The 26,455-nt window shown below is 36.7% G+C and overlaps 1 protein-coding gene across 2 annotated transcripts in view; it reads left to right on the top strand.

Moving 5' to 3' along the window:
- The window catches only part of VPS35 (VPS35 retromer complex component), a 41,509-nt gene extending 16,091 nt beyond the window's left edge, over positions 1-25,418 (top strand). Inside the window, exons 2-17 of one of the 2 annotated variants that reach the window (XM_067719877.1) lie at positions 29-127; positions 1,444-1,540; positions 2,684-2,807; positions 3,296-3,478; positions 5,073-5,286; positions 6,281-6,364; positions 12,945-13,054; positions 15,431-15,527; positions 15,634-15,782; positions 17,225-17,432; positions 17,834-17,989; positions 19,866-19,988; positions 22,024-22,203; positions 22,711-22,950; positions 23,662-23,805; positions 24,448-25,418. In XM_067719877.1, the coding sequence (XP_067575978.1) occupies positions 29-127; positions 1,444-1,540; positions 2,684-2,807; positions 3,296-3,478; positions 5,073-5,286; positions 6,281-6,364; positions 12,945-13,054; positions 15,431-15,527; positions 15,634-15,782; positions 17,225-17,432; positions 17,834-17,989; positions 19,866-19,988; positions 22,024-22,203; positions 22,711-22,950; positions 23,662-23,805; positions 24,448-24,627 (2,388 nt within the window). In that variant the 3' untranslated portion in view covers positions 24,628-25,418. The remainder of the gene's footprint in view (positions 1-28; positions 128-1,443; positions 1,541-2,683; positions 2,808-3,295; positions 3,479-5,072; positions 5,287-6,280; positions 6,365-12,944; positions 13,055-15,430; positions 15,528-15,633; positions 15,783-17,224; positions 17,433-17,833; positions 17,990-19,865; positions 19,989-22,023; positions 22,204-22,710; positions 22,951-23,661; positions 23,806-24,447) is intronic. The other variant, XM_067719878.1, reaches the window with a different exon arrangement.
- The last annotated feature ends 1,037 nt before the right edge of the window (positions 25,419-26,455 follow it).

The raw sequence follows: 26,455 nt of genomic DNA, 5'->3' as shown, positions 1-26,455 counted from the left end.
ATGGGAGGTTTTTAAAAAAATTTTTCAGCCTACAACACAGCAGTCACCTCAGGATGAGCAGGAAAAGCTCTTGGATGAAGCCATACAGGCTGTGAAGGTCCAGTCATTCCAGATGAAGAGATGCCTGGTAAGAAGGACAATTGCAGTCTATGTATTCCTAAGAACACATATGCAGTGTTCTCTAAAGTTGTATAGCACTACTGCTTCTGGTAAATCTAATCTTCAGTCCCACTTCCCTCAAGCACTGCTTGGAGCAGTTTCAACAGATAGCCCTGTTGAAATATTTACTTACCATTATATTTATGTTTTGAGATTGTCTGTCTTCCCTACCAGAATGTAAGCTCCATGAGGACAAGAGACCCTGACTCCTATTTACACGTCACTATATTATCACCATACCCTATCTCACCTGAATTACTAGCCTCATTAGTTCTGTACCTCAGAACTGAGGAGTACTTGACATATAATCGTTGCTTAATAAATATTGGTTGAACAAATGGATTTAAATGCTTTCAACTTGAATTATTCAGCTTTTCCCCCCTATCTTGAAGGATTTTATTTCTGTCCTTAATAGATACATTTTTTTCAGGAACTACCTTAAAAATTAGACCTATTTATATATTTTCATATTCTGAAAGGGTAGGAGATTATCTGTGTAGAAACTATAAATTCTCTGGATTAAAATTTAAGAAATGGAACCAAATAGGCTGGTACTTCAAGTTGTAAGTTGCTGTGTTGATGATGATAATAATATCTTGCCTTTGTAAAGTGTCTTAGAGTTTCTAAAGCTTAGTAATATGCTCTTTTAACCAATTGTATCTACTGTATTGCTTTTCTCGCAAACCAATTTGTAAAAACAAAACTCTTGGAATGGAGAAAATGGGTGAGCATGGAGCTTGCTATTGCTTGCTTCTGTCTCTTTTTGTGTATGAATAGTGTTTCCTGTATCTAAAGGAATTGTCTGCATTTATGTGTTAAGTGGGACACATGGACATTGTGAGGAAGAAAGCATAATTAAAGGAGTAGTCATTCCAGACATCTCTGAAGAGTATTTAACCTATGACCAAACCATTGTCAGAATAGTATCTTGCTTCAAAAGGATCAGTATGCCAGTTTTCTTTATTGCAGGTAAAATATGAATTGGTGGAGTTACAGTTTCAGTGTTGCTAGGGGTTGTAAAGACGAGTTATTGCCAGGAAGCTTGCAGCCCTAGATAAATTAGATTTGGTAAGCTTTGCAGCCCTGGTGAGGAACTATGTTTCTTATTCTTTTCAGTAAAGAGAAGGCAGGGTGAAACTAAACTTGATTTTTATGCGATTAAAATACTTTAGGTGCTGTATACTTATAAAACTGTGTAACAGATCCTTGGTGAAAGTTTATATAACCAAGTTAAATGTTTATTTAAATTAAGCATTCTCACCAATTCTCTTGGTATTTCTGTAGGACAAAAACAAGCTTATGGATGCTCTGAAACATGCTTCTAATATGCTTGGTGAACTTCGGACTTCTATGTTATCACCAAAGAGCTACTATGAACTTTGTATCTTTTGAATGCTGAAGAATGAACATTTTGATCATACTTTTTTCTCGATAAGGCCATATTTTTGTTTGTTCCTTAAGTTTTTCTGAAGTTGTGTTATTGTCTTAACCAAATAGTACTCCTTCTCCATGCAAATGTGCTCAGTGAGAAAAATAAAAACTCAGTATCAGAAACCCTTTTTCTATGCTTAAATTTCAAGTGGGTTGTTGTTACATCTCAATTTTCAGACTCTCATGAAGGTTATTGAAAGTATTAGACAATTGGTTCTTTTTGTTTGTTTGTTTTTTAATTTGTTTTGGGCTGTGCTGGGTCTTCGTTGCTGTGCGCGGACTTTCTCTATTTGCGGCGAGTGGGGGCTACTCTTCGTTGCGGTGCGCAGGCTCCTCATTGCAGTGGCTTCTCTTGTTGCGTAGCACAGTCTCTAGGCTTGCGGGCTTCAGTAGTTGTAGCACACTGGCTCAGTAGTTGTAGCACACTGGCTCAGTAGTTGTGGCTCGCAGGCTCTAGAGCACAGGCTCAGTAGTTGTGGCGCACAGGCTTAGTTCCTCCGTGGCATGTGGGATCTTCCCGGACCAGGGCTCAAACCCGTGTCCCCTGTTTTGGCAGGCGGATTCTTAACTACTGCGCCACCAGAGAAGTCCCTAGGCAGTTGGTTCTTTAATGCTAAGATTTTGTCATGCAGGACTCTGAAATGGAAAGGAAATCAATGCTTTGCCATTTCAAAACCCTTTAGTAGTCTGACAGGCAATCTTGTTTTTGTTGCCTTGCTTTACCAGACATCTTTTAAAACCCTCATTTTAAAGTAGGGAAAGCCCAGAAGAAATTCTGTCTTTACTTAATTTAAAAATGCTCTCATACATGACTAACGTTTAAGAAATTTGCCCAATATGGTAGTTCCCTGGTGGCCTAGTGATTACGATTCTAGGTTTTCACTGCCATGGCCCAGCTTCAGTCCCTCGTTGGGGAACTAAGATCCCACAAGCTGCGTGGTGTGGCCAAAAAATAAATAAATAAATAAAATAAAGAAATGGCAATATCAAAAAAAAGAAAAACAGAAATTTGCCCAATAATTTAACGACTCCAACAAGTTGCAGAGTATTGCTTAGGTTGACTTAGCTTTGAATCCTTAATGATAATTAAAAGATATGGCTATTTCTGATGAACTGCACTACTTGGAAGTTTACCTGACAGATGAGTTTGCTAAAGGAAGAAAAGTGGCAGATCTCTATGAACTTGTACAGTATGCTGGAAACATTATCCCAAGGCTGTAAGTTATTAAGACTGTGAGGGCTTTTATATCTGCATTTCCCACTTTATGTTATATCCTTTAAAATCAGCAGCTTTTTTAAACCAAGTTTAAGGTTATTTAATTTCTTAACGAATAGAGGTTAACATTCCGATAGTGATTAAGGTTTTAGAGTATAATTAGTTTTACTTTTTATAGATTATTGAGGAACTTTGGAAATAGGAAAAATGGACATATTTTATTTAATTTCTTGACTACTAGAAAAATTAATATAATGACAATTATAAGAGACCTAATGTGTTTAAAGGTGATGATATATATATAAAAATGGAGGGGTGTCAGTAAACAGTTATATTTTAAATCAAACGATATTTTCTTCATTGTGCAGGAGAAAACCTGCTCCCTGTCTTGTTTTTTTAATGTTTGTATATGCTATGTTTGAATATAATCAAATTCTTGACTTGAGTATTTTATATTTCTAATCTAATGTTGCCTCATAATTCTTCTAGTTATCTGTTGATCACAGTTGGAGTTGTATATGTCAAGTCATTTCCTCAATCCAGGAAAGATATTTTGAAAGATTTGGTAGAAATGTGCCGAGGTGTGCAGCACCCTTTGAGAGGCCTGTTTCTTCGAAATTATCTACTTCAGTGTACCAGAAACATCTTACCTGATGAAGGAGAGCCAACAGAGTAAGTGCTTTTCTTTCTTGATTTAATTGTAGTATTTTTTTGTTGTAAAACATACAAAAAGTATAGAAAAGTATATAGAAGGAAATAAATAATCAATAATTCTCCTGCCCAGAGTCAGCCACTGGTAGCATTTTTTTTCTTTTTTTTTTTTCCCGGTACACGGGCCTCTCACTGTTGTGGCCTCTCCCGTTGCGGAGCACAGTCTCTGGATGCGCAGGCTCAGCGGCCATGGCTCACGGGCCCAGCCGCTCCGCGGCATGTGGGATCTTCCCGGACCAGGCCACGAACCCATGTCCCCTGCATCGGCAGGCGGACTCTCAACCACTGTGCCACCAGGGAATCCCCACTGGTAGCATTTTGTGTATAGATTTCCTTTGAGACACAGAACTCCTCAGTATATGTGATGTGATACAAAATGTACTGTTATGAAAATTATGTGTGGATTATTAGTACCTGCTTTTTTCATGCAACATAATTGAGAGCATATTTTTCATTCCATTAGATATTCTTTGAAAATGTGACTTTTTAAATGAGTTACATTTTGAAAATGGTATTTGTGATAAAATAATGAAATATGCTTAACTTTTTCTATGAGCTAGCCAGTTTTCATATTGTTTCTTGAATGTCTGTCAGTTTTTATAATTTGTCAACTTCTAGTTACCCCAGAGTATTAGTGATTTCAGTTATCTGTGCACACAAATTAGATATTAACTCCAAAACAGAAAGCAAAAAGCCATTCAGAGAGAGCCCTATCTCTTATGTGAGCAGTATTCCAGCATCCGAGTCCATTGTGCTTTTATCCCACAAAAAGGGTAGATGGTCAGCCTGCTGTGGTCTCATCCAACTGGGTGAACTATTCATGAGACACGTTCCCTTGATTGAGGAACTTAATTCCCTTTTTTTTAAAGTTTATTCATTTATTTCTAATGTGTATATTTTAGTGGTTTTTAGTATATCTGCATCATTTCCTTTTCAAAAGAAAAACTTTAATAAAAATTTAACCAATGCACAAGACAAAAAGTTTAAATGGTATAGAAAATATAAAAATTTAACGGTGTAGAGAAGATGGTGAGGTTATTTGCTTTATTATGATTTGACTCAGTTTTGAGCATTTAATTAGGCAATAAGCAAAAAATTTTGAAAACTCCTAAGTTCACCATCTTAGGAGATGTAAAAATAAGGAGGAAATACTTGGTATCTTCCCTTGCAGAGCTTACAAAGCTTATACTCCAATTGAAAACATAAAATATTCAACAATAAAATGATGAGATAACAGTGACACTTGTGTCAACTTTTTTAGGCCTTTTGAATTAATGGAATACAATTCCAAGAACATGTTTAGTTGGCCCAGGAAAGGGAGTGGTGGGGGAAGCGTTTTGTCCCTTTACACTTGAACTGTGTCCTCTCCCTGATATTTTTTTCTCGAGTCTGTTCCCTTTGAAATTGAGCACTGAGCCAGTGAGGTTGAAAGTGTCTTTCATAAAGCATTTGGTGTATTAAAGAGGTAAGAAGGAAATGCACAAAGAAGAGGAATAGTAGTAATTTTTCCTATAATTTAAGTACTGTATATAAAGATTTTTCCATTTCTTTGCAGTGAAGAAACAACTGGTGATATCAGTGATTCCATGGATTTTGTACTACTCAACTTTGCAGAAATGAACAAGCTCTGGGTTCGAATGCAGCATCAGGGACATAGCCGAGATAGAGAAAAAAGAGAACGAGAAAGACAAGAACTAAGGATTTTAGTGGGAACAAATTTGGTGCGCCTCAGTCAGTTGGAAGGTGTAAATGTGGAACGTTATAAACAGGTTTATATCTTTTTACTTCTCATCTTTTCTTATGTCGTGAGATGTAAATTGAAGTCTGATTTTTAAAATTGAAATATTTTTAAAAATAATGTTACACTGAAAACCATTGACAATCAAAGAAGACTTAAATAAACTAAAAGATATATATTTTGAGTCTGTGCTTGTGGATTGGAAGACTCAATATTATCAAGATATCAATTTTCTTTAAATTGAGATTTAGTATATTTTAACTATAGATTTACTCTAAAGCTACAATAAGATAATCTGGTATTGGTGAAAGGGATAAACACATACATCAGTGGAGAATAAATCAGGAATTAGCAAACCTTTTCTGTAAAGGACCAGATAGTACATATTTTTTGGTTTTGTAAGCCATATAGTTTGCAGCTACTAAATTCTGCCAGTGTAGTGCAAAAGCAGGGAAATACAATGAGGAAACAATTTACAAAAATGGGCATTAAACTAGGTTTGCTGACCCCTAGAAGAGATGATCCAGAACAGACCCACATGTATATAATCAACTATTGTTGATAAGGGTGCAAAGGCAACCTTTTCAACAAGTGATTCTGCAACAATTGGACATCTGTATGCAAACAAAGCCTCTGAACTGCAACCCATTTTCATGTAGAGAAACTAAAAAAAAATGATCAAAGTCATAAGTGTGAAATTTGCAACTACGAAACTTTTAGAAGAAAACACAAAGGAAATCTTTGTAACCTTGAATTACATAAAGCTTTCCTAGGACACAAAAAGGACAAACCATAAAAGAAAAAAAACTGATGACATGGACTTTGGCTTTTATGAAATAGAAACCCAGAATTTTTAATTTAAAAATTCTGTAAAATTTCAAAGTTTAGTCTAGAAATGATGTATATGTCAGAAAAATCTAAAATATGACTTTTAAACTAATAGCTCAAATGTGTTATTAGAGGAGTTACTTAGGATTTTGAAAATAATTTTTTAACTCCTAAAAATTTTTCTCTTCTCTTTTCAGATTGTTTTGACTGGCATATTGGAGCAAGTTGTGAATTGCAGGGATGCTTTGGCTCAAGAATATCTCATGGAGTGTATTATTCAGGTAGGTGAGAACATTTCAGGGTATTAAAGAACTCATTTTATATTTCATTAATTTTCATTGTTTTGGAAAAAAATCTTGATTGAAGAGGAATTAAGGTTTCCTGAATAAATCCCTTTCTCCTATTAATGTAACAACTTGGTCTTTGTATTAATGTCTTTTTCTCCCAAAAATGTAGAAAAGATTAACATCCAAGTTTTCTAGGTATCGTTAGTTTTAGTTTAATTGTAGCTGTACTTTGGAATTGCTTCAAGATGGCAGAGAAGGGCTTGCGCTCACTCCCTTTTGCGAGAGCACCAGAATCACAACTCACTGCTGAACAATCATTGACAGGAAGCCACTGGAACTCACCAAAAAATATACCCCACATCCAAAGACTCCTGCTGCAATGAGACAGTAGGAGGGCACAATCATGATAAAATCAATCCCGTAACCACTGGGTGGGCGACTCACAAACTGGAGAACAATTATACCTCAAAAGTCCACCCACTGGAGTGAAGGTTCTGAGCCCCACCTCAGGCTTCCCAACTTGGGGGTCTGCCAAAGTGAGGAGAAATCCCCAGAGAATCAGACTTTGAAGGCCAGTGGGGTTTGATTGCAGGACTTTGACAGGAAAGGGGGGAACAGAGACTGTACTCTCGGAGGGCACACACAAAGTAGTGTGTGCACCAGGACCAAGGGGGAAGGAGCAGACACCACAGGAGACTGAACCAGACCTACCTGATAGTGTTGGAGGGTCTCCTACAGAGGCAGGGGGCGGCTGTGGCTCACTGCGGGGACAAGGACACTGGCAGCAGAAGTTCTGGGAGTTACTTCTTGGCGTGAGTCCTCCCAGAGTCTGCCATTAGCCCCACCAAAGAGCCTTGTAGGCTCCAGTGTTGGATTGCCTCAGGCAAAACAACCAACAGGGAGGGAACCCAGCCTCACCCATCAGCAGACAAGCATATTAAACTTTTCCTGAGCTCTGCCTACCAGAGCAACACCCAGCTTTACCCACCATTAGTCCCTCCCAACAGGAAGCTTGCACAAGCCTCTTAGCCCCATCCACCAGAGGGCAGACAGCAGAAGCAAGAAGAACTACAGGCTTGCAGCCTGCTGAATGAAAACCACAATCACAGAAAGATAGACAAAATGAAAAGGCAGAGGACTATGTCCCAGATGAAGGAACAAGATAAAACCCTGGAAAAACAACTAAATGAAGTGGAGATAGGCAACCTTCCAGAAAAAGAATTCCGAATAATGATACTGAAGATGATCCAGGACCTCGGAAAAAGAGTGGAGGCAAAGATTGAGAAGATGCAAGAAATGTTTAACAAATACATAGAAGAATTAATGAACAAACAAACAGATGAACAATACAATAACTGAAATGAAAAATACACTAGAAGAAATCAATAGCAGAATAACTGAGGTAGAGAAGAATGGTTAAGTGACCTGGAAGAAGGAATGGTAGAAATCATTGCGGCAACAGAGAATAAAGAAAAAAGAATGAAAAGAAATGAAGACAGCCTAAGAGACCTCTGGGACAACATTCAACGCACCAACATTGGCATTATAGGAGTCCCAGAAGGAGAAGAGAGAAAGAAAGGACCCAAGAAAATATTTTAAGAGATTGTAGTCGAAAGCTTCCCTAACATGGGAAAGAAAATAGCCACCCAAGTCCAGGAAGCACAGAGAGTCCCAGGCAAGATAAACCCAAGGAGAAACACGCTGAGATGCATAGTAATCAAATTGACAAAGATAAGGACAAAGAAAAATTATTAAAAGCAACAAGGGAAAAATGACAAGTAACATACAAGGGAACTCCCATAAAGTTAACAGCTGATTTCTCAGCAGAAACTCTGCAAGCCAGAAGGGAATGGCATGATATATTTAAAGTGATGAAAGGGAAGAACCTACAACACAGAATACTCTACCCAGCAAGGATGTCATTCAGATTTGATGGAGAAATCAAAAGCTTTACAAACAAGCAAAAGCTAAGAGAACTCAGCACCACCAAACCAGCTCTACAACAAATGCTAAAGAAACTTCTCTAAGTGGGAAACACAGGAGTAGAAAGGACCTACAAAAACAAACCCAAAACAATTAAGAAAATGGTAATAGGAACATATATATCGCTAATTACCTTAAATGTAAATGGGTTAAATGCTCCAACCAAAAGACGCAGACTGGCTGAATGGATACAAAAACAAGACCCTTATATATGCTGTCTACAAGAGACCCACTTCAGACCTAGCAACATGTACAGACTGAAAGGAGGGGATCGAAAAAGATATTCCATGCAAATGGAAATCAAAAGAAACTGGAGTAGCAATACTCATATCAGATAAGATAGATTTTAAAATAAAGACTGTTACAAGAGATAAGGAAGGACACTACGTTAATGATCAAAGGATCAATCCAAGAAGAAAACATAACAATTATAAATATTTATGCACCCAACATAGGAGTACCTCAATACATAAGGCAAATGCTAACAGTGATAAAAGGGGAAATCAACAGTAACACAGTAATACTGGTGGACTTTAACACCTCACTTACACCAATAGAGAGATCATCCAGACAGAAAATAAATAATAAACACAAGCTTTAAGTGACACAATAGACCAGATAGACTTAATTGATTTTTATAGGACATTCTACCCAAAAGTGGAAGAATAGACTTTTGTCTCAAGTACACACGGAACGTTCTCCAGAATAGATCACATCTTGGGTCAAAAATCAAGCCTTGGGAAATTTAAGAAAACTGAAATTGTATCAAGTATCTTTACTGACCACAACGCTATAGATTAGAAATCAATTACAGGAAAAAAAACCCTATAAAACACACAAACACATGGAGGCTAAATAGTGCACTGCTAAATAACCAAGAGATCACTGAAGAAATCAAAGAAGAAATTTAAAAATACCTAGAAACAACTGACAATGAAAACACAATGATCCAAAACCTATGGGACACAGCAAAAGGAGTTCTAAGAGGGAAGTTTACAGCAATTCAAGCCCACCTCAAGAAACAAGAAAATTCTCAAATAAACAATCTAACCTTACACCTAAAACAACTAGAAAAAGAAGAACAAACAAAACCCAAAGTTAGTAGAAGGAAAGAAATCATAAAGATCAGAGAAGAAATAAATGAAATAGAAACAAAGAAAACAATAGCAAAGATCTATAAAACTAAAAGCTGGTTCTTTGAGAAGATAAACAAAATTGATAAACCTTTAGCCAGGCTCATCATGAAAAAGAGGGAGAGGACTCAAATCAATAGAATTAGAAGTGAAAAAGAGAAGTTAACAATGGACACCACCGAAATATAAAGCATTGTAAGAGACTACTACAAGCAACTCTATGCCAATAAAATAGACAACCTGGAAGAAATGGACAAATTCTTAGAAAAATATAACCTTCCAAGACTGAACCAGGAAGAAATAGAAATTATAAACAGACCAACCGCAAGTAATGAAATTGAAACTGTGAATAAAATCTTCCAACAAACAGAAGTTCAGGACCATATGGCTTCACAGGTGAATTCTGTCAAACATTTAGAGAAGACACCCAGTCTTCTCAAACTCTTAATATTGCAGAGGAAGGAACACTCCCAAACTCATTCTACGAGGCCACCCTCACCCTGATATCAAAACCAGACAAAGACACTACAAAAAAAGAAAATTACAGACCAATATCACTGATGAATATAGATGCAAAAATCCTCAACAAAATACTAGCAAACAGAATCCAGTAACACATTAAAAGGCTCATACACCATGATCAACTAGGATTTATCCCAGGGTTGCAAGGATTCTACAATATATGCAAATCAATCAGTGTGACACACCATATTAACAAATTGAAGGATAAAAACGATACGATTATCTCAATAGATGCCACGAAAGCTTTTGACACAAGTCAACACCCATTTATGATAAAAACTCTCCAGAAAGTGGGCATAGAGGGAACCTACCTCAACATAATAAAGGCCATATATGACAAACCCACAACAAACATCATTCTCAATGATGAAAAACTGAAAGCATTTCCTCTGAGATCAGGAACAAGATAAGGATGTCCACTCTCGCCACTGTTATTCAACATAGTTTTGGAAGTCCTAGACATGGCAATCCAAGAAGAAAAAGAAAAGGAATACAAATTGGAAAGGAAAAGGTTAAACTGTCTCTGCAGGTGACATGATACTGTACGTAGAAAATCCTAAAGATGCCACCAGGAAACTACTAGAGGTAATCAATGAATTTGGTAAAGTTGCCAGATACAAAATTAATACACAGAAATCTCTTGCATTCCTATACACTAACAACAAAAGATCAGAAAAAGAAATTAAGGAAATAATCCCATTCACCATTGCAACAAAAAGAATAAAATACCTAGGGATAAACTTACCTAAGGAGGTAAAAGACTATAAGACACTGATGAAAGAAACCAAAGGTGACACAAACAGATGGAGAGATATACTATGTTCTTGAATTGGAAGAATCAGTATTGTGAAAATGACTACTACGTAAGGCAATCTACAGATTCAATGCAACCCCTATCAAATTACCAATGGCATTTTTTACAGAACTAGAACAAAAAGACTTAAAATTTGTATGGATATACAAAAGACCCCAAATAGCCAAAACAATCTTGAGAAAAAAAAAATGGAATTGAAGGAATGAGACTCCCTGACTTCCAACTATACTACAAAGCTACAGTAGTCAAGACAATTTGGTACTGGCACAAAAACAAAAATATCAATGGAACAGGATAGAAAGCCCAGAGATAAACCCATGCACATATGGTCACCTTATATTTGATAAAGGAGGCAAAAATATACAATGGAGAAAAGACAGTCTCTTCAATAAGTGGTGCTGGGAAAACTGGACAGCTACATGTAAAAGAATAAAATTAGAACACTTCCTAACACCATACACAAAAATAAACTCAAAATGGATTAAAGACCTAAATGTAGGACTGGACACTATAAAACTCTTAGAGGAAAATACAAGAAGAACACTCTTTGACATAAATCACAGCAAGATCCTTTTTGACCCACCTCCTAGAGTAATGGAAATGAAAACAAATAAACAAATGGGACCTAATGAAACTTAGCAGCTTTTGCACAGCAAAGGAAACTATAAACAAGACAAAAAGACAACCCTTGGAATGTGAGAAAATATTTGCAAAGAAATCAGCAAACAAGGATTAATCTCCCAAATACATAAACAGCTCGTGCAGCTCAATATCAAAAACACAACCCAATCAAAAAATGGATGGAAGACCTAAATAGACATTTCTCCAAAGAAGACATACAGATGGCCAAGAGGCACATGAAAAGCTGCTCAACATTACTAATTATTAGAGAAATGCAAATCAAAACTACAATGAGGTATCACCTCACACTGGTTAGAATGACCATCATCAGAAAATCTACAAACAATAAGTGCTGGAGAGGGTGTGGAGAAAAGGGAACCCTCCTGCACTGTTGGTGGGAATGTAAATTGATACAGCCACTATGGAGAACAATATGGAAGTTCCTTAAAAAGCTAAAAATAGAATTACCATATGACCCAGCAATACCACTACTGGCATATACCCAGAGAAAACCATAATTCAAAAAGACACATGCACCCAAATGTTCATTGCACACTATTTACGATAGCCAGGTCATGGAAGCAACCTAAATTCCCATCGACAGATGAATGAATAAAGATGTGGTACATATATACAATGGAATATTACTCAGCCGTAAAAAGGAATGAAATTGGGTCATTTGTAGAGACGTGGATGGACCTAGAAACTGTCATACAGAATGAAGTAAGTCAGAAAGAGAAAAACAAATACTGTCTATTAATGCATATATGTGTAATCTAGAAAAATGGTACAGATGAACTGGTTTGCAAGGCAGAAACGGAGACACAGATGTAGAGAACAAATGTATGGACACTAAGTGGGGGAAGCGGGGGTGTGGGGTTGTGGTGGTGGGATGAATTGGGAGATTGGGACTGACATACATACACTAATGTGTATAAAATAGATAACTAATAAGAACCTGCTGTATAGCACAGGGAGCTTTAGTTCGCTGTACAGTAGAAACTAACACAACAGTGTAAAACAACTATACCCCAATTAAAAAAAGAAAAAAGGGAAATAAAATAAAGACAGAGTTGTTAACACTGCCAGATGGGCCATACTGGAAGCTGATGCAAAGGAAAAATACTGATCTTCCTTAACTTAAAATTTTGATATTTTGGTTTGTCATTTTTTGGCATTACTGAGTCTCATTTTTCTTACCTTGAAATGGGACTAACAGAGATCCTTATAAAATTGTCAGGAGCATTAAATAGATAAATAAATATAAACCTGGAAAAAAACTTGTAGATGTACTTTGGTTAATAGAATATTTCTTTCTGGGGTTATGTTTAGAGAGGCTTAAAAGTGATGTATTTGAATTTGGTTTTATAAGATTAAAATGATTTTTTTCCCCACAAATATGAACTTTAAATACTAAGTCCAGAATATTGTGTGAAATGCTTTTTCTAATTGATCTTTACTATTTGGTTTTAATAATAATTGAGTATTATTTGATTTTCAGGTTTTCCCTGACGAATTCCACCTTCAAACTTTGAATCCTTTTCTTCGGGCCTGTGCTGAGTTACACCAAAATGTAAATGTGAAAAACATAATCATTGCTTTAATTGATAGGTAAGAATTTCCAACACTGGAGGGCAGATGTTCCGACTTGGGAATAATGAATTTAAAACATTTTTGTGAATTCTTTTTTTCTGTTCCATCTTTATTAATATTTTTGATGTAGTTACACTAGTTCTGTAAGTCTGAGTACTTACTAAGTGCTTGTCTAGCTTACGCATGAAATAAGTTTAGCTCTTAATTGTACAGGGGTCATGAAGGTAATGTATTTTAATCTATGCATTTAATTGGCATTTAAAGACATTATATAGACCTAAGATGTTAGTCATAAATCCAAATTTTATAAATCCAAAGATCACTGAAGAGCAAAACTTGCTTTTACCATGATGAAAGTATCTTGGGCTTCCCTGGTGGCACAGTGGTTAAGAATCCGCCTGCCAATGCAGGGGACACAGGTTTGATCACTAGTCCAGGAAGATCCCACGTGCCATGGAGCAACTAAACCTGTGCACCACAACTACTGAGCCTGTGCTCTAGAGCCTGTGAGACACAACTACTGGGCCCACGTGCCACAACTACTGAATCCCATGTGCCTAGAGCCCGTGCTCCGCAACAAGAGAAGCCACCACAATGAGAAGCCCGCACACCACAACGAAGAATGGCCCCTGCTCGCCGCAACTAAAGAAAGCCCGCGTGCAGCAATGAAGACCCAACACAGCCAAAAATAAATAAATTAATTAATTAAAAAAAAAAGAAAGTTATCTTTCAGTGGGAACCAGTTTGATCTGGAGTCTTCTTTATCAAGTAGCCATAAATATAGATGATTAAGAATGTTCAGGTAGGGCTTCCCTGGTGACGCAGTGGTTGAGAGTCCGCCTGCCGATGCAGGGGACACGGGTTTGTGCCCCGGTCCGGGAGGATCCCACATGCCGTGGAGCGGCTGGGCCCGTGAGCCATGGCCGCTGAGCCTGTGTGTCCGGAGCCTGTGCTCCACAACGGGAGAGGCCACAACAGTGAGAGGCCCGTGTACTGCAAAAAACCAAAAAAAAGGACGTTCAGGTAATCACTGCATCATCACATGTTTTTAAAGAAGAATTTTCAAGTATTAAAAATGTTAGTAAATCCTCTTTAAGTTTGACTTCTTTAGCCCTTGGTCTTTGTTAAAAGTATAAAACTTGGCCTTTAATAATAGCTTTAATGAGTGCATGCTAGTACATAGTATGTGTCCTACTTGTGAGCATACACTCATTGACATTATGAAACCAGAAACCCAAGTGTAGATTTATTTCTGCAAATACGTTTTATTATATTTTAAATATCTAAGTTATTAGTTTTAAAGTCTGAGAATTTATATAGCAGAATTCTTCAAATTATCTTGTCAGTCCTGGACATTAAGAATTATAAGTTACTTGGCCATGCTCTTTTTTTTTTCTTTTTTAAAGCATTTCTCTTTTTTTATTAATTTATTTTATTTTTTGCCTGCACTATGTGTTAGTTGCGGCATGTGGGATTTTCATTGAGGCATGCGGGATCATTTGTTGTGGCACGCAGGCTTCTTTCTAGTTGTGGTACACGGGTTTTCTCTCTCTTGTTGTGGCATGTGGGCTCCAAGGCGCATGAGCTCTGTAGTTTGCGGCACACAGGCTCTCTAGTTGAGGTGTGTGAGTTCAGTAGTTGTGGCCTGGAGGCTTAATTCCCCCGCAGCATTTGGGATCTTAGTTCCCCAACCAGGGATCCCACCCGCATCCCCTGCACTGTTAGGTGGATTCTTTACCACTGGACCACCAGTAAAGTCCTCTATTTGGGCATACTCTTAATGGAAGCTAATAACTGGATTTTCCTATGTTGGGTGTATTGTCACTTAACTGTTTCTGTCAGTAGTGGTTCTTCTGTGCATAACAAAATGTGCGTCTAGTTGTAACCATGATAAACACTTAGTGATAATGGAACAGACATTATTTTGTATAGTTTAAGATGTGGTAAATAGAAGTTAACTTTACTACTTTTAGAATTCGTTGTGTTTTAAACTTTTCAGTAGTAAAAATGCAGTGTCTTAAAAGAGTCTAGGTGCTTTTTATATTTAAAAGATTATTTTTTCTAATCATGGCTGTTGAATACGTTTATCACCTTTAATACATTTCTATCCATATCTACTTAATTAATTTGGCAGAATTGGCCTGTCGAAAATTTGTTGTGTATGGTAAGAATACAGTGAAATAAGGCATCATTGGTAAAACTGTTTCATTAAAAATGAATTGAGGGAATGGTCAGCTACGTTCCCTGTCCTTCTTAAAAATCTTTTTAGGAGAAAGGTTCTAGGAGAAAAACACTTGGAGAAAATACAGAACAGCATAAAGAATAAAATGTCATCCATGATCCCACTACCCAGATCCCTATATCCTTTTAAATAAAGATTATTTTCTTTTTTAGATTAGCTTTATTTGCTCACCGTGAAGATGGACCTGGAATTCCAACAGATATTAAACTTTTTGACATATTTTCACAGCAGGTGGCTACAGTAATACAGGTTTGTATGGCTTTGTTGCTAAGTTCTCAAAACTTTCAAACTTCTCAGGTGGTAGTTCCTCTTCTAATTGTTTAAAATAAATTCCATGGTTTTCTGAACATTCCAGTCGAGACAAGACATGCCTTCGGAGGACGTTGTATCTTTACAAGTCTCTCTCATTAATCTCGCTATGAAGTGTTATCCTGATCGTGTGGACTATGTTGATAAAGTTCTAGAAACAACAGTGGAGATATTTAATAAGCTCAACCTCGAACAGTAAGTCAAAGTTAAACATTTTTGTAAAAACCTTTGTAAAGCACTTTTTTGTCCCAGATTTATTTTTCTTTCGCAATTCCTTTTTGAAATGTTAGCGTTCATCTTGTTTTAAGTATTTGTTAGATAGACATGCTTGGTACTAATCAGGGCAGAAAGTGGCAACCAACTGCTTGGCTGTGTACATTGATCAAGTAGTGGCACTCATAGACCATAGCAGTCTTCAGGGACCAGTGTCTCCAATTCAGACCCCTTTGTATATATGGGTGAGTTAGTTTTTAAACTGGTAAGGAAACTATTTATATCAAGCAGTATTTCCATGAGAAGTGGTTTCCTACAGATGAGTAAGATGTGAAAAAATTAGGGAGGCATGTATGTATTTAAGGTGTGGAAATTAATTGGTTTAAATTTTTCTCTATTTTGAGCTTTGATTTTGATACCATCAAGGATAGTATAATATTCTGTTGTCTACTTGCATCTTCTTCAACTATGCTGTCCTGGACCTGTTGCATCCTCTAGTGGCCACTGTGGGCAGTTCTGATCCCTTTTTGTTTTCCCAGCAGTCCTCTTACTGTCCCATCCTTCACTGCTTCTGAACATGCGGTCAATTTAGGACCCTCCTTGCCCTATACCCCTCCTTGCCCAATCTAGACCCCTCCTTGCCCCTCCTTGCCCTATATATATAGGTCCCTATATATACTCACGTAATCTTTCCGCTTTCCATCTCTCCTCCAGTGGTTTAGTTAACATCTGGAAGATTTCTTTTCCTTTTACCTCTTTTTATTCCTCCTTTTTCTTTTTGTCACTCCCATTTTTTGTGAACTGAAAAACATTCCAGATCTTGAATAAGTGATGTATCTATATCTTCCCCCACTAAGTGAGTTTTAAAGTAAAATTAGACAAGATAAAAAATTAGAAATCCCAACCTCTAAAGGTCTTATAAATGCCTGGATATTCTTCAGCCCCCACGGAATGTTCCTAATTTCATCCTGCTTTTCCTTAGTCATCAACATCTGATGCAGAAGAAATAATTTATGTATTTTTCTATTTTGTTGAATTGCTATTTTTGCATGGCTTTGTCACCCCGAATATCCCGTACTTATTGGCTGCCCTAGAAACCTAACTACCACTTAAAATACTTCCCTTAGAAATACCACATTCTAGACAGGCATTTTAACTCCAGGTATACAACCTGTTTATGAATTGGAGACTAGCATAACTTATTGTATCAATAGGACATTAATAGATGAATAAATGTGTTTAGAAAGACATCTGATAAACCTCTCTTGGAAGTCATTGGAGTGTTTTGGGATGGTGTGATTCACTTGACCCATTTCCTTTAATATTATAAATGAAAAATTTCAAGTTTTTGTGAATCAAGTGCTGTTTGTGTATATAAGAAGTTAATTTCATTCACTAAAGGGCTGCTGTTTTTCTTTTTGCAGTATTGCTACCAGTAGTGCAGTTTCAAAGGAGCTCACCAGACTTCTGAAGATACCTGTTGACACTTACAACAATATTTTAACAGTCTTGAAATTAAAACATTTTCACCCACTCTTTGAGTACTTTGACTATGAATCCAGAAAAAGCATGAGTTGTTATGTGCTTAGTAATGTTCTGGATTATAACACAGAAATTGTCTCTCAAGACCAGGTAAGAGAATACCCACATGCTTTATTAGAAAAACAGAGACAATGTAGTTATGGTTTTAGACCTTGAGACAAACACATGAGATGGGCGGGGAGGGTAATTTACTAAAAAAAGTTACAAGTAGCTTATTCATTATATAAATGAGATAATGTATAAAGAAGAAATTCTAAAATAACTATAATCCCACCAGGAAGAGAGGTCCATTGATTAACTATTGATTAACATTTGGTGCGTCTCTTTCTAAATGTTTATATGTGTACCAACATGCATATACTTTCATACAGAAGAAGGAATTATGTTGGAATACTATTTCGTAACTACTTTACACAACTAGAAATGCTTTTGTCAGTGGCATTATATGCTGATTGTTTCACCCCAGTGGGTTTCTGTCTCCCATGATACAGGTGGATTCCATAATGAATTTGGTATCAACGTTGATTCAGGATCAGCCAGATCAACCTGTAGAAGACCCTGACCCAGAGGACTTTGCTGATGAGCAGAGCCTTGTGGGCAGATTCATTCATCTTCTACGGTCTGAGGACCCTGATCAGCAGTACTTGGTATGAGTTAACTCTTACTATACCCCTTCAACAACTTCTAATGAAGTCGTGTAGATGTGTCTCAAATGGTCTAATCCAGCTTGTGGTATTAAAAGGTTTTGAAAGAATTGAAACTGAATAAGAGATTAACTGAACTTTATGATTAAATGCATAATTGTTTGTAAACTTCTGGAGCTTATGAAGAACAAGTTGGTTGCTGTCATTTCTTTTGAAGACTTCTTAAGAATTGTAGAAAAACCCATCTTCCTTTAGTTGGGTGTCCTATAATCAGTCCATGTTCATTTTCTTTTTGAACTGTGTGTTACTTGTAGAATTGTTCATTTGTTTTTCATAATAAACTTTTAAAGTATGAGTAAAATCCTTATATTCAACTGTGTATATGTTTCCAAGGTTTGCAAATAGAAGTTGTTTGTGTTTGCCACATGGAAAATGTGTGAAGACTTTAAAATTAAAATTGCCTTTTTCTTAACCCCCTTTTCCTGGAAAAAAACAATCAGATGAGATTCTCCCTTTCTTTGTCCTTAGTCCTCAATAAACCTTTGTGAAATGAATAAAACATGTTGCCTGAGTAGGAGTATTGGTGACTGATACTGGACAATTTATGTTTATGAAAGGTAGCACATATGGCTGCCTAATTATCGTTTGGGCAAAGTAGTTTAACCATTGTTGGATGCATGAGGCTAAGTGTTAGTAATGAAGAACACCTTTATTTGAGGATGAGTCCTGACTTTCTTCCTGTGTTGACTTTGTCATAGTTGACACTCTAGTACTTCTTCATAGCCATTGTGAAAAAGAAGCTGATTTCTGTTGGTAGTGTGACAGTCTTCAACTTGGCTTAGTGTCAGATAATCTGTGCACTGTGTGTGATCTATACCTAGTGGCTGGCTCCATTGTTCAGATGTTTTAACTGATTCCCTTATGTTTCTGTGTCACATGGCCTATGTGTGTTTTCATTTTTTGTTGTATACCAAATGTAGTAGTTAGGAAGTATGCTTTCCACCTGTGGCCAGTTGGTTATGCCATGTACAGAAACACCTTTAAGGTGAGGATCATTAGCTGTGACTTCCCCAAGGGGGAATGCATTCTCTTCCTATCCATCTATGACTGTCAGAGAAATTTACAAAACCTGAATATGTCACACACTGTGACACACATATTAAGTTATTTCATGAATTCTTGTGGGTTTTTTTCTGAAACAACCAGACATTTGTTTACTAATGGCTCTTTTTTAAAGTGTGTTACCATTTCCCTTGACTTAAATGGTCTTAATGTTTTTCTGAAGTAGGAGGTGTGATATACCAGCAATATGCATATTTTTTGTATCATAATAATAGTCAATATTTTGAGTACATACCTTGTGTTAGTACTGGTAACACTTTACATCTATTACTTGATCTTCCCAGCAACCCTAAGAGAAATATACTGCCCCATTTTTCAAATGAAACTTACAGCTAAGAGAAGGTAAATATTAATGTGCCCAGGGTCACACAGATAGTAAGTGTTAGAATCTACTTTTAACTGTATCTGTCTTCAGAGCCTGTGCTCTTTATCAACACAGTATACTTCTCACATGTGTATATGAACATGTATTTATATCTGCCCCTGACTAGCTATGTAACTTTGGGCAAGTTATACAACCTCTCTGAACCTCAGTCTTCCCCATTTGTGAAATGGGTTTAGTATTTGTCTCTAGGGTGATTGTGATGACTCGGCAAGATAAGAAATGTAAAAGTATACCATGAAGTCTGGTATATCATACATATTCAAAAAATGGTAGCAATCATGATGATTAGAGCTCCTGTTTAATTTTATAAGTGATTAATTACAGTTTCTATAATTACAGAAAAGATTAATGGGTTTTGTTTGTTTTGGTCAGATTTTAAACACAGCACGAAAACATTTTGGAGCTGGTGGAAATCAGCGGATTCGCTTCACACTGCCACCTTTGGTATTTGCAGCTTACCAGCTGGCTTTTCGCTACAAAGAGAATTCTAAAGTGGTGGGTTTACTTTTAAGTATGTCACTAATTTTTCCCCTTTTTCCTCTGTGTATGTGTTTTAGTTTATCACTATAGAAAATTTCAAACATACACAAATAGATAATGGTGTAATAAAATCCCAGTTTCAATAACTCTCAATTCATTACTCATCCTGTGTTATACTTAAGTATCACTATTGACAATAGTGATGTTGGTAGATAAGATTACCTACTAGTTGAGGAATCACATAAAAAACACTTAGAAATGAAAGATTAAAACAGTTTAAATTTATGTTAGAAGTTTTTCCTGTGTCTAAAGATCACTTGTGAGACATCTATAAGTTTATTACAAAATGGCTCAGAATGCTTTAGTTTCTCAAGAACGATTTTATTTTCTTGGGAGTCTTTATGAAGTACTAATTCTGAAGTGATATAATAATCTTATTCAGAGGTTGCAGTACATAACAAGTAAGATCTAATTCATGTTAAGCTTTGCCTAATGAAAGGGCCCAGCATTGCATAATTGCTGCTCTCTAAAAGCCTGTAATTGAATAATTTTATGAGTTGTGTACATTTTCTAATGAGCTTAGTCCTTTTACAAACAGGATTATGGCTAAGTCTTCAGTGGTGTAGAAAATATCCTAATCTGGGAGTTCCCTGGCCATCCAGTGGTTAGGACTCTGCTTTCACTGCCGAGGGCCCAGGTTGCATCCCTGATTGGGGAACTAAAATCCCACAAGCCTCACGGCGCAGCAAAAAAAAAAAAAACCCTAACCTAATGTACCTGAAAGTTGGACAGTCAGGTTTATATTAAGGAACAAACACCATAAACTTTATTTTCTAATAATGGAGAAACAAGGTATATTCAGTAGACTTACCAGTATGACATAGCATGCCTTTGGCCAGTTTTTATGAGGCCAGCCTCTCATAGTTCCTTTTTCCCAGTATTTTATGGATAGATGTTTGTGAATGTAACAATAAAAAAAGCAACGAGCATTTACTTACTATGTGCCGTACACTGTGCCAAGGAGTATAAACTTGGATTATTGCATTTAGTCCTTGTAAAAGTCTGTGACTATTATCCTCTCTTAAAAGTGAAAAGAATCAATTGCATTAATAAGAAATTTGGATGGTCAAACGTGGATAAAATATTTAACCTCACTACTAATTGTAACAGTGAACCTTTTTAGAAATCAAACTGGTAAAGAAAAAAGAAAAATAAGGTTCAGCAATAGCCGTGGTGTGATAAGAATTCATTCTCATCTAGTAATGGTGGGAATGTGAATTACTACAGTCTTTCTAGAAAACTCTGGCAGTGTGTAACTAGAGCCTTAAAAAACCCAGTATTTCCACTTCTAAATTTATACTAAAGAAAAAATTAGGGATTCAATAAAGCTTTGTGTTTACAGACCATTTGTTATATTACATTTATTTCCAAAAGGAAGTAGTTAAGTAAATTATGCTATATCCAGTTTGTGGAATATTTTCTAGTGATTAAAATGATTTTAAATAACTTTAGTATCATGAGGAAAATTATGACAAAATAAGTGAAAGAAAAGAAGTTGAATACAAATTACATGCAGCATAAGCCCAATTTAATTCTTCAGTAAGTACTTTAAAGTAGAAAACGATACACAGAGGATCCCAGTTACATTATATTTGCATAGAAAAAAGAAAGGAAGACATTAACATTAGAATGTTATCAGTGATTATTGCTGGGTGGTAGATTTAGGGATGGTTTTAATTTTTAAAAAATTCTTTTGTGTATTTTCCTAATTCTGTCCAATTTGGGAATATGTTGCTTTTTCTGATGCAAAAAAACCAATACCAAGTATATAAAAATTGCAAAGCCAGTGACTTCAAATGGATGTTTTGAGAAGACATCCTGCTTGATTTCCTTGTGTACTCCACAGATGAGACAGAAGATAGCAGGAAAACTGTGAACTCAATTTTAACACTTTTCCTGTTTGTTCTATAGACATTTTATATAAAATGAATATTCTTAAGCAAGTTAATCTTGAACTTAAAGTAATTTAAACTATTTTTTTTTGTTTTAGGATGACAAATGGGAAAAGAAATGCCAGAAGATTTTTTCATTTGCTCACCAGACTATCAGTGCTTTGATCAAAGCAGAGCTGGCAGAATTACCCTTAAGACTTTTTCTTCAGGGCGCTCTAGCTGCTGGAGAAATTGGTTTTGAAAATCATGAAACAGTAGCATATGAATTTATGTCCCAGGTGTGATCTGCTCTCTTTCTGGGATGTTTAATCCGTTTGCTCTGTTCAGTCACCTGTCTGTAGTTAATGGTGGTGGTGCACGTGGATTTACTCTTCACTGAATTTATAACTACCCCTTTCTCACCATCTTGATGGGAAATACTATGCTTCTTAACACTATAGTTTTATTGACTGGTTTGGAGCAGGAAAATTGATCAGTTACTGGGTGCTAATGAGATTGAAGATTTTCCAGTGGGTTATGGTAAAAACTGTTTCATGGGGGAAAAAAATTCCTTTGTTATTCATTTTGGGAACCCTGGATTAAACAAAAGTTAAAACAAGTTCCTTTGTTGCAACTTGTCAGCATCTTTGTCTTGTGCCTCTCCAAGTGAGGGCACTGCGTATTCTGATCTGAACCATATTCTGATCTGAATGACTCACAGGATGGGGCTTTGATGGGAAGTACTTTGGAAAATGCTCTAGTAGATGGTTGGTCCCTAAAGGTCACTTCTGCTTTGTGTGTACCAGGCATTTTCTTTGTATGAAGATGAAATCAGTGATTCCAAAGCACAGCTGGCTGCCATCACCTTGATCATTGGTACTTTTGAGAGGATGAAGTGCTTCAGTGAAGAAAATCATGAACCCTTGAGGACTCAGTGTGCTCTTGCTGCATCCAAACTTCTGAAGAAACCTGATCAGGGCCGAGCTGTGAGCACCTGTGCACATCTCTTCTGGTCTGGCAGAAACACAGACAAAAATGGGGAGGAGGTAAGGTGGGAGGTCATTCCTAACCAACAGTGTTAGAGGAGAGGGGATCATTGATAGGGAACGGCTGCTGGGGCCTTTTGCCTTGGAGGTGAAACATGTGCAGTGCTTGGAAACCTGACAAAGAATATTGCTTTGTTTTGTTAAAAGAAACGAAATGGACAGTAACATATAGAGTTACATCCTTTGGTGAAGCCTCCACTTTGAGGATTTTGTAACATAGCAAGTTTGTACCACTATCTTTAAAAAATATACAAAACACATAAATATAAAACATTTAACATATAAATATATAAAACAAATAATATATTTGTTTTAAAATATAGCTTTGTGGGCTTCCCTGGTGGTGCAGTGGTTGAGAGTCCACCTGCCGATGCAGGGGACGTGGGTTCGTGCCCCGGTCCGGGAAGATCCCACATGCCGTGGAGCAGCTGGGCCCGTGAGCCATGGCCGCTGATCCTGTGCGTCCGGAGCCTGTGCTCCGCAACGGGAGAGGCCACAACAGTGGGAGGCCCGCGTACCGCAAAAAAAAAATAAAATAAAAAAATAAAAAAAAATATAGCTGTGTACTTTAAAAAATGAAGAGGATTTAAATTGGTTTTGTCCTTTTAAAAATATGAAAGAGCCACTGTAGTGTGTTTATTTCTTTGTGTGAAATGGGACATTTGTGATTCATTAATCTCTTTAATACTCCCCTCACTCCCTTTATTCTAGCTTCACGGAGGCAAGAGGGTAATGGAATGCCTAAAGAAAGCTCTAAAAATAGCAAATCAGTGCATGGACCCCTCTTTACAAGTGCAACTTTTTATAGAAATTCTGAACAGATATATCTATTTTTATGAAAAGGAAAATGATGCGGTAAGTGAATAATAAATTGCTGTTAGTGAACTATTTTCCTTTCCTACTCTTAGATTTGATACATACAAAAGTTTATCATCCTGATACTTTTCTTTTTTGTTTACAAGGGTCAGAGTTTGGAGAATCTACCTAGTGGTCTCTTTCATTCTCTAAAATTCTTCTCTGTCTATATAGATGCATCTTACAGAAGAGCTTATTATGTGCAAGAAAATTCTTATCTCTTTTGTTTATGAATATTTTATAAAATAGTCACTCCCTGTTTAAAAAATAAAAAATAATTTACAAATGCTGAATAGTAGGCTGATTTGTCATCCCATAAAAGTGTAGAATAATTCCCAAATAAAGGATGGATCAATATTTGTAGGTTAAATAAAATTTTGCTTTTGTTCTTTTACTGGTTTATGATTTTCTGTATTTCCATTAAGTTTTTTTTTTTTTTTCAGTTGTTGTTTTGGATGAATGTCCAATAGTTGTTGCTCAAACCAGGAATCATGTTCTCATCTCTTTTTTTTTTTTTTTCTTTGTTTTCATAATCTGGTAACTGCTGAGAGTAACACAAGCTCCTCAAAACATTTTTATTAAATTACGTTATTTTTTGTGTGTGTGTGGTACATGCTTGATGGTAAAATTGTTCTTTTGTAGGTCACGATTCAGGTTTTGAATCAGCTTATCCAAAAGATTCGAGAAGACCTCCCAAATCTTGAGTCCAGTGAAGAAACAGAGCAGATTAACAAACATTTTCATAACACACTGGAGCATTTGCGCTTGAGGCGGGAATCACCGGAATCTGAGGGGCCAATTTACGAGGGTCTCATCCTTTAGAAAGGAGCCAGGCTCACCATCCTCCTTTCCATGTACATCCAGTAAGGGTTTTATTATACTAGGCTTCCCTTCCATAGATTGTGCCTTTCAGAAATGCTGAGGTAGGTTTCCCATTTCTTACCTGTGGTGTGTTTTACCCAGTACCTCCAGACACTCACCTTCAAGACCTTAATAAAATTATTCACTTCATAAGTGTTCAGGTCTGTCTGATCACCCTAAGTAGCATGATTGATCTGCTATTTTAAATTCCTGCGATCTGTTTAAAAAAAAACAAACAAAAAAAACCAAAAAAACCCCACTTATCTCTGTGACTAATGAAGCTCTCCTTCCTTTTTTTCTGTTTTGTTTCATTGTTGAGTGTGTAATTTCCTTCATTACTTGGGAGTACTAACCAGAAAGTGTCTGTCTCTCTGTTCTGAGATTAATTTAGAGGAAAGGAATACTGTTTGTGAAATTCAGCTTGGGCTTCTCCTGAAATGCAAGATAAGGCCATGTGTAATATTTTCCCTAAAATTAGAGTATATTAATGCATGTTTGAGAATTTTAAAGCACCATGGTCTAAACCAGAAGCTATATTTTGCATATTTGGACTCAGCCATCCATTAAGAACTTAGGTTGTCCTCTGGACATATTTATCAAAATAATTTTGTTCTAAATAGTATAAAATAGAAAATTTGTGATCTATATAATTTATGTATAACCTTCATTGTTGTAAATTTAGGGGGAAATGCATCATACAATTATGATTTTTTTTTTTTCACCAGTGAAACAATAAAAGTTGCTATTAACAATTTTGGACCTTCTTCCTTTCACACTACCTTAATTCATAAAAGGAACTAGTAGAATATATATGGAGTTTATTGTATATTCTCAACATTCACAACACTCACTTGTTCAACTGTTCACTTGTTTTAAACACTTATTGAGCAGGACACCATCTACTCTTTTAGTCATATTTACTCATTTGCTTTCTTCAGCCTTACTCTTCTTTCCTAGGAATGATACCTCCACATAAACTCCCAAAAGCCTCCCACCTATATTAGTTATCTATTGTGTGACAAATTATCCCAAAACTCAGTGTCTTAAAACAGACATTTATCTCACAGTTCTCTGGATCACCAATTTGGGAGTTCAGCTGGGAATAAAATGGATTGATAGGATAGTGTGTGCAAATTTGGTAAAATTACATAAGCTTGAGCCACAATGATTTTAAGCCTTAAATAGGATACATCCACAGGAGATGGGTGTTACAAAACGCTTTTTGTCAACTATTTTTACCTTCCTACACATCCCCTGGACCAATGATTTTCAAGCTTTATCAAACATACAAATCACATGAGGGTCTTGGTAAAATGCAGATTCTGGAATTCACCAGGTCCGGGGTGGGGACCAAGAGTGTATATTTCGAATAAACCCCCAGGTACCCCCCCCCCCCACACACACAACATATTGCCAGTCCAGGGACCACACTTTGAATAACAATGCCCTAGATGGAAATTCCATAGACGTTTTTTTCTTAAATAAATTTTATTTATTTATTTATGGCTGTGTTGGATCTTCGCTGCTGCTCACGGGCCCTCCCTAGTTGCTGCGAGCGGGGGCCATTCCTCGCTGCGGTGCGCGGGCTTATTGCGGTGGCCTCTCTGTTGCGGAGCACAGGCTCCAGGCGCACAGGCCTAGTGTTTGCGGCACTTGGGCTCAGTTGTGGCACAGGGGCTTAGTTACTCCGCAGCATGTGGGAATCTTCCCGGACCAGGGATTGAACCTATGTGCCCTGCATTGGCAGGCGGATTCCCAACCACTATGCTACCAGGGAAGTCCCCATAGA

The sequence above is a fragment of the Pseudorca crassidens genome, chromosome 20 (genome assembly GCF_039906515.1).
Source record: "Pseudorca crassidens isolate mPseCra1 chromosome 20, mPseCra1.hap1, whole genome shotgun sequence".
Lineage (NCBI taxonomy): Eukaryota > Metazoa > Chordata > Mammalia > Artiodactyla > Delphinidae > Pseudorca > Pseudorca crassidens.
This window is presented reverse-complemented; position numbering and strand designations above follow the sequence as displayed.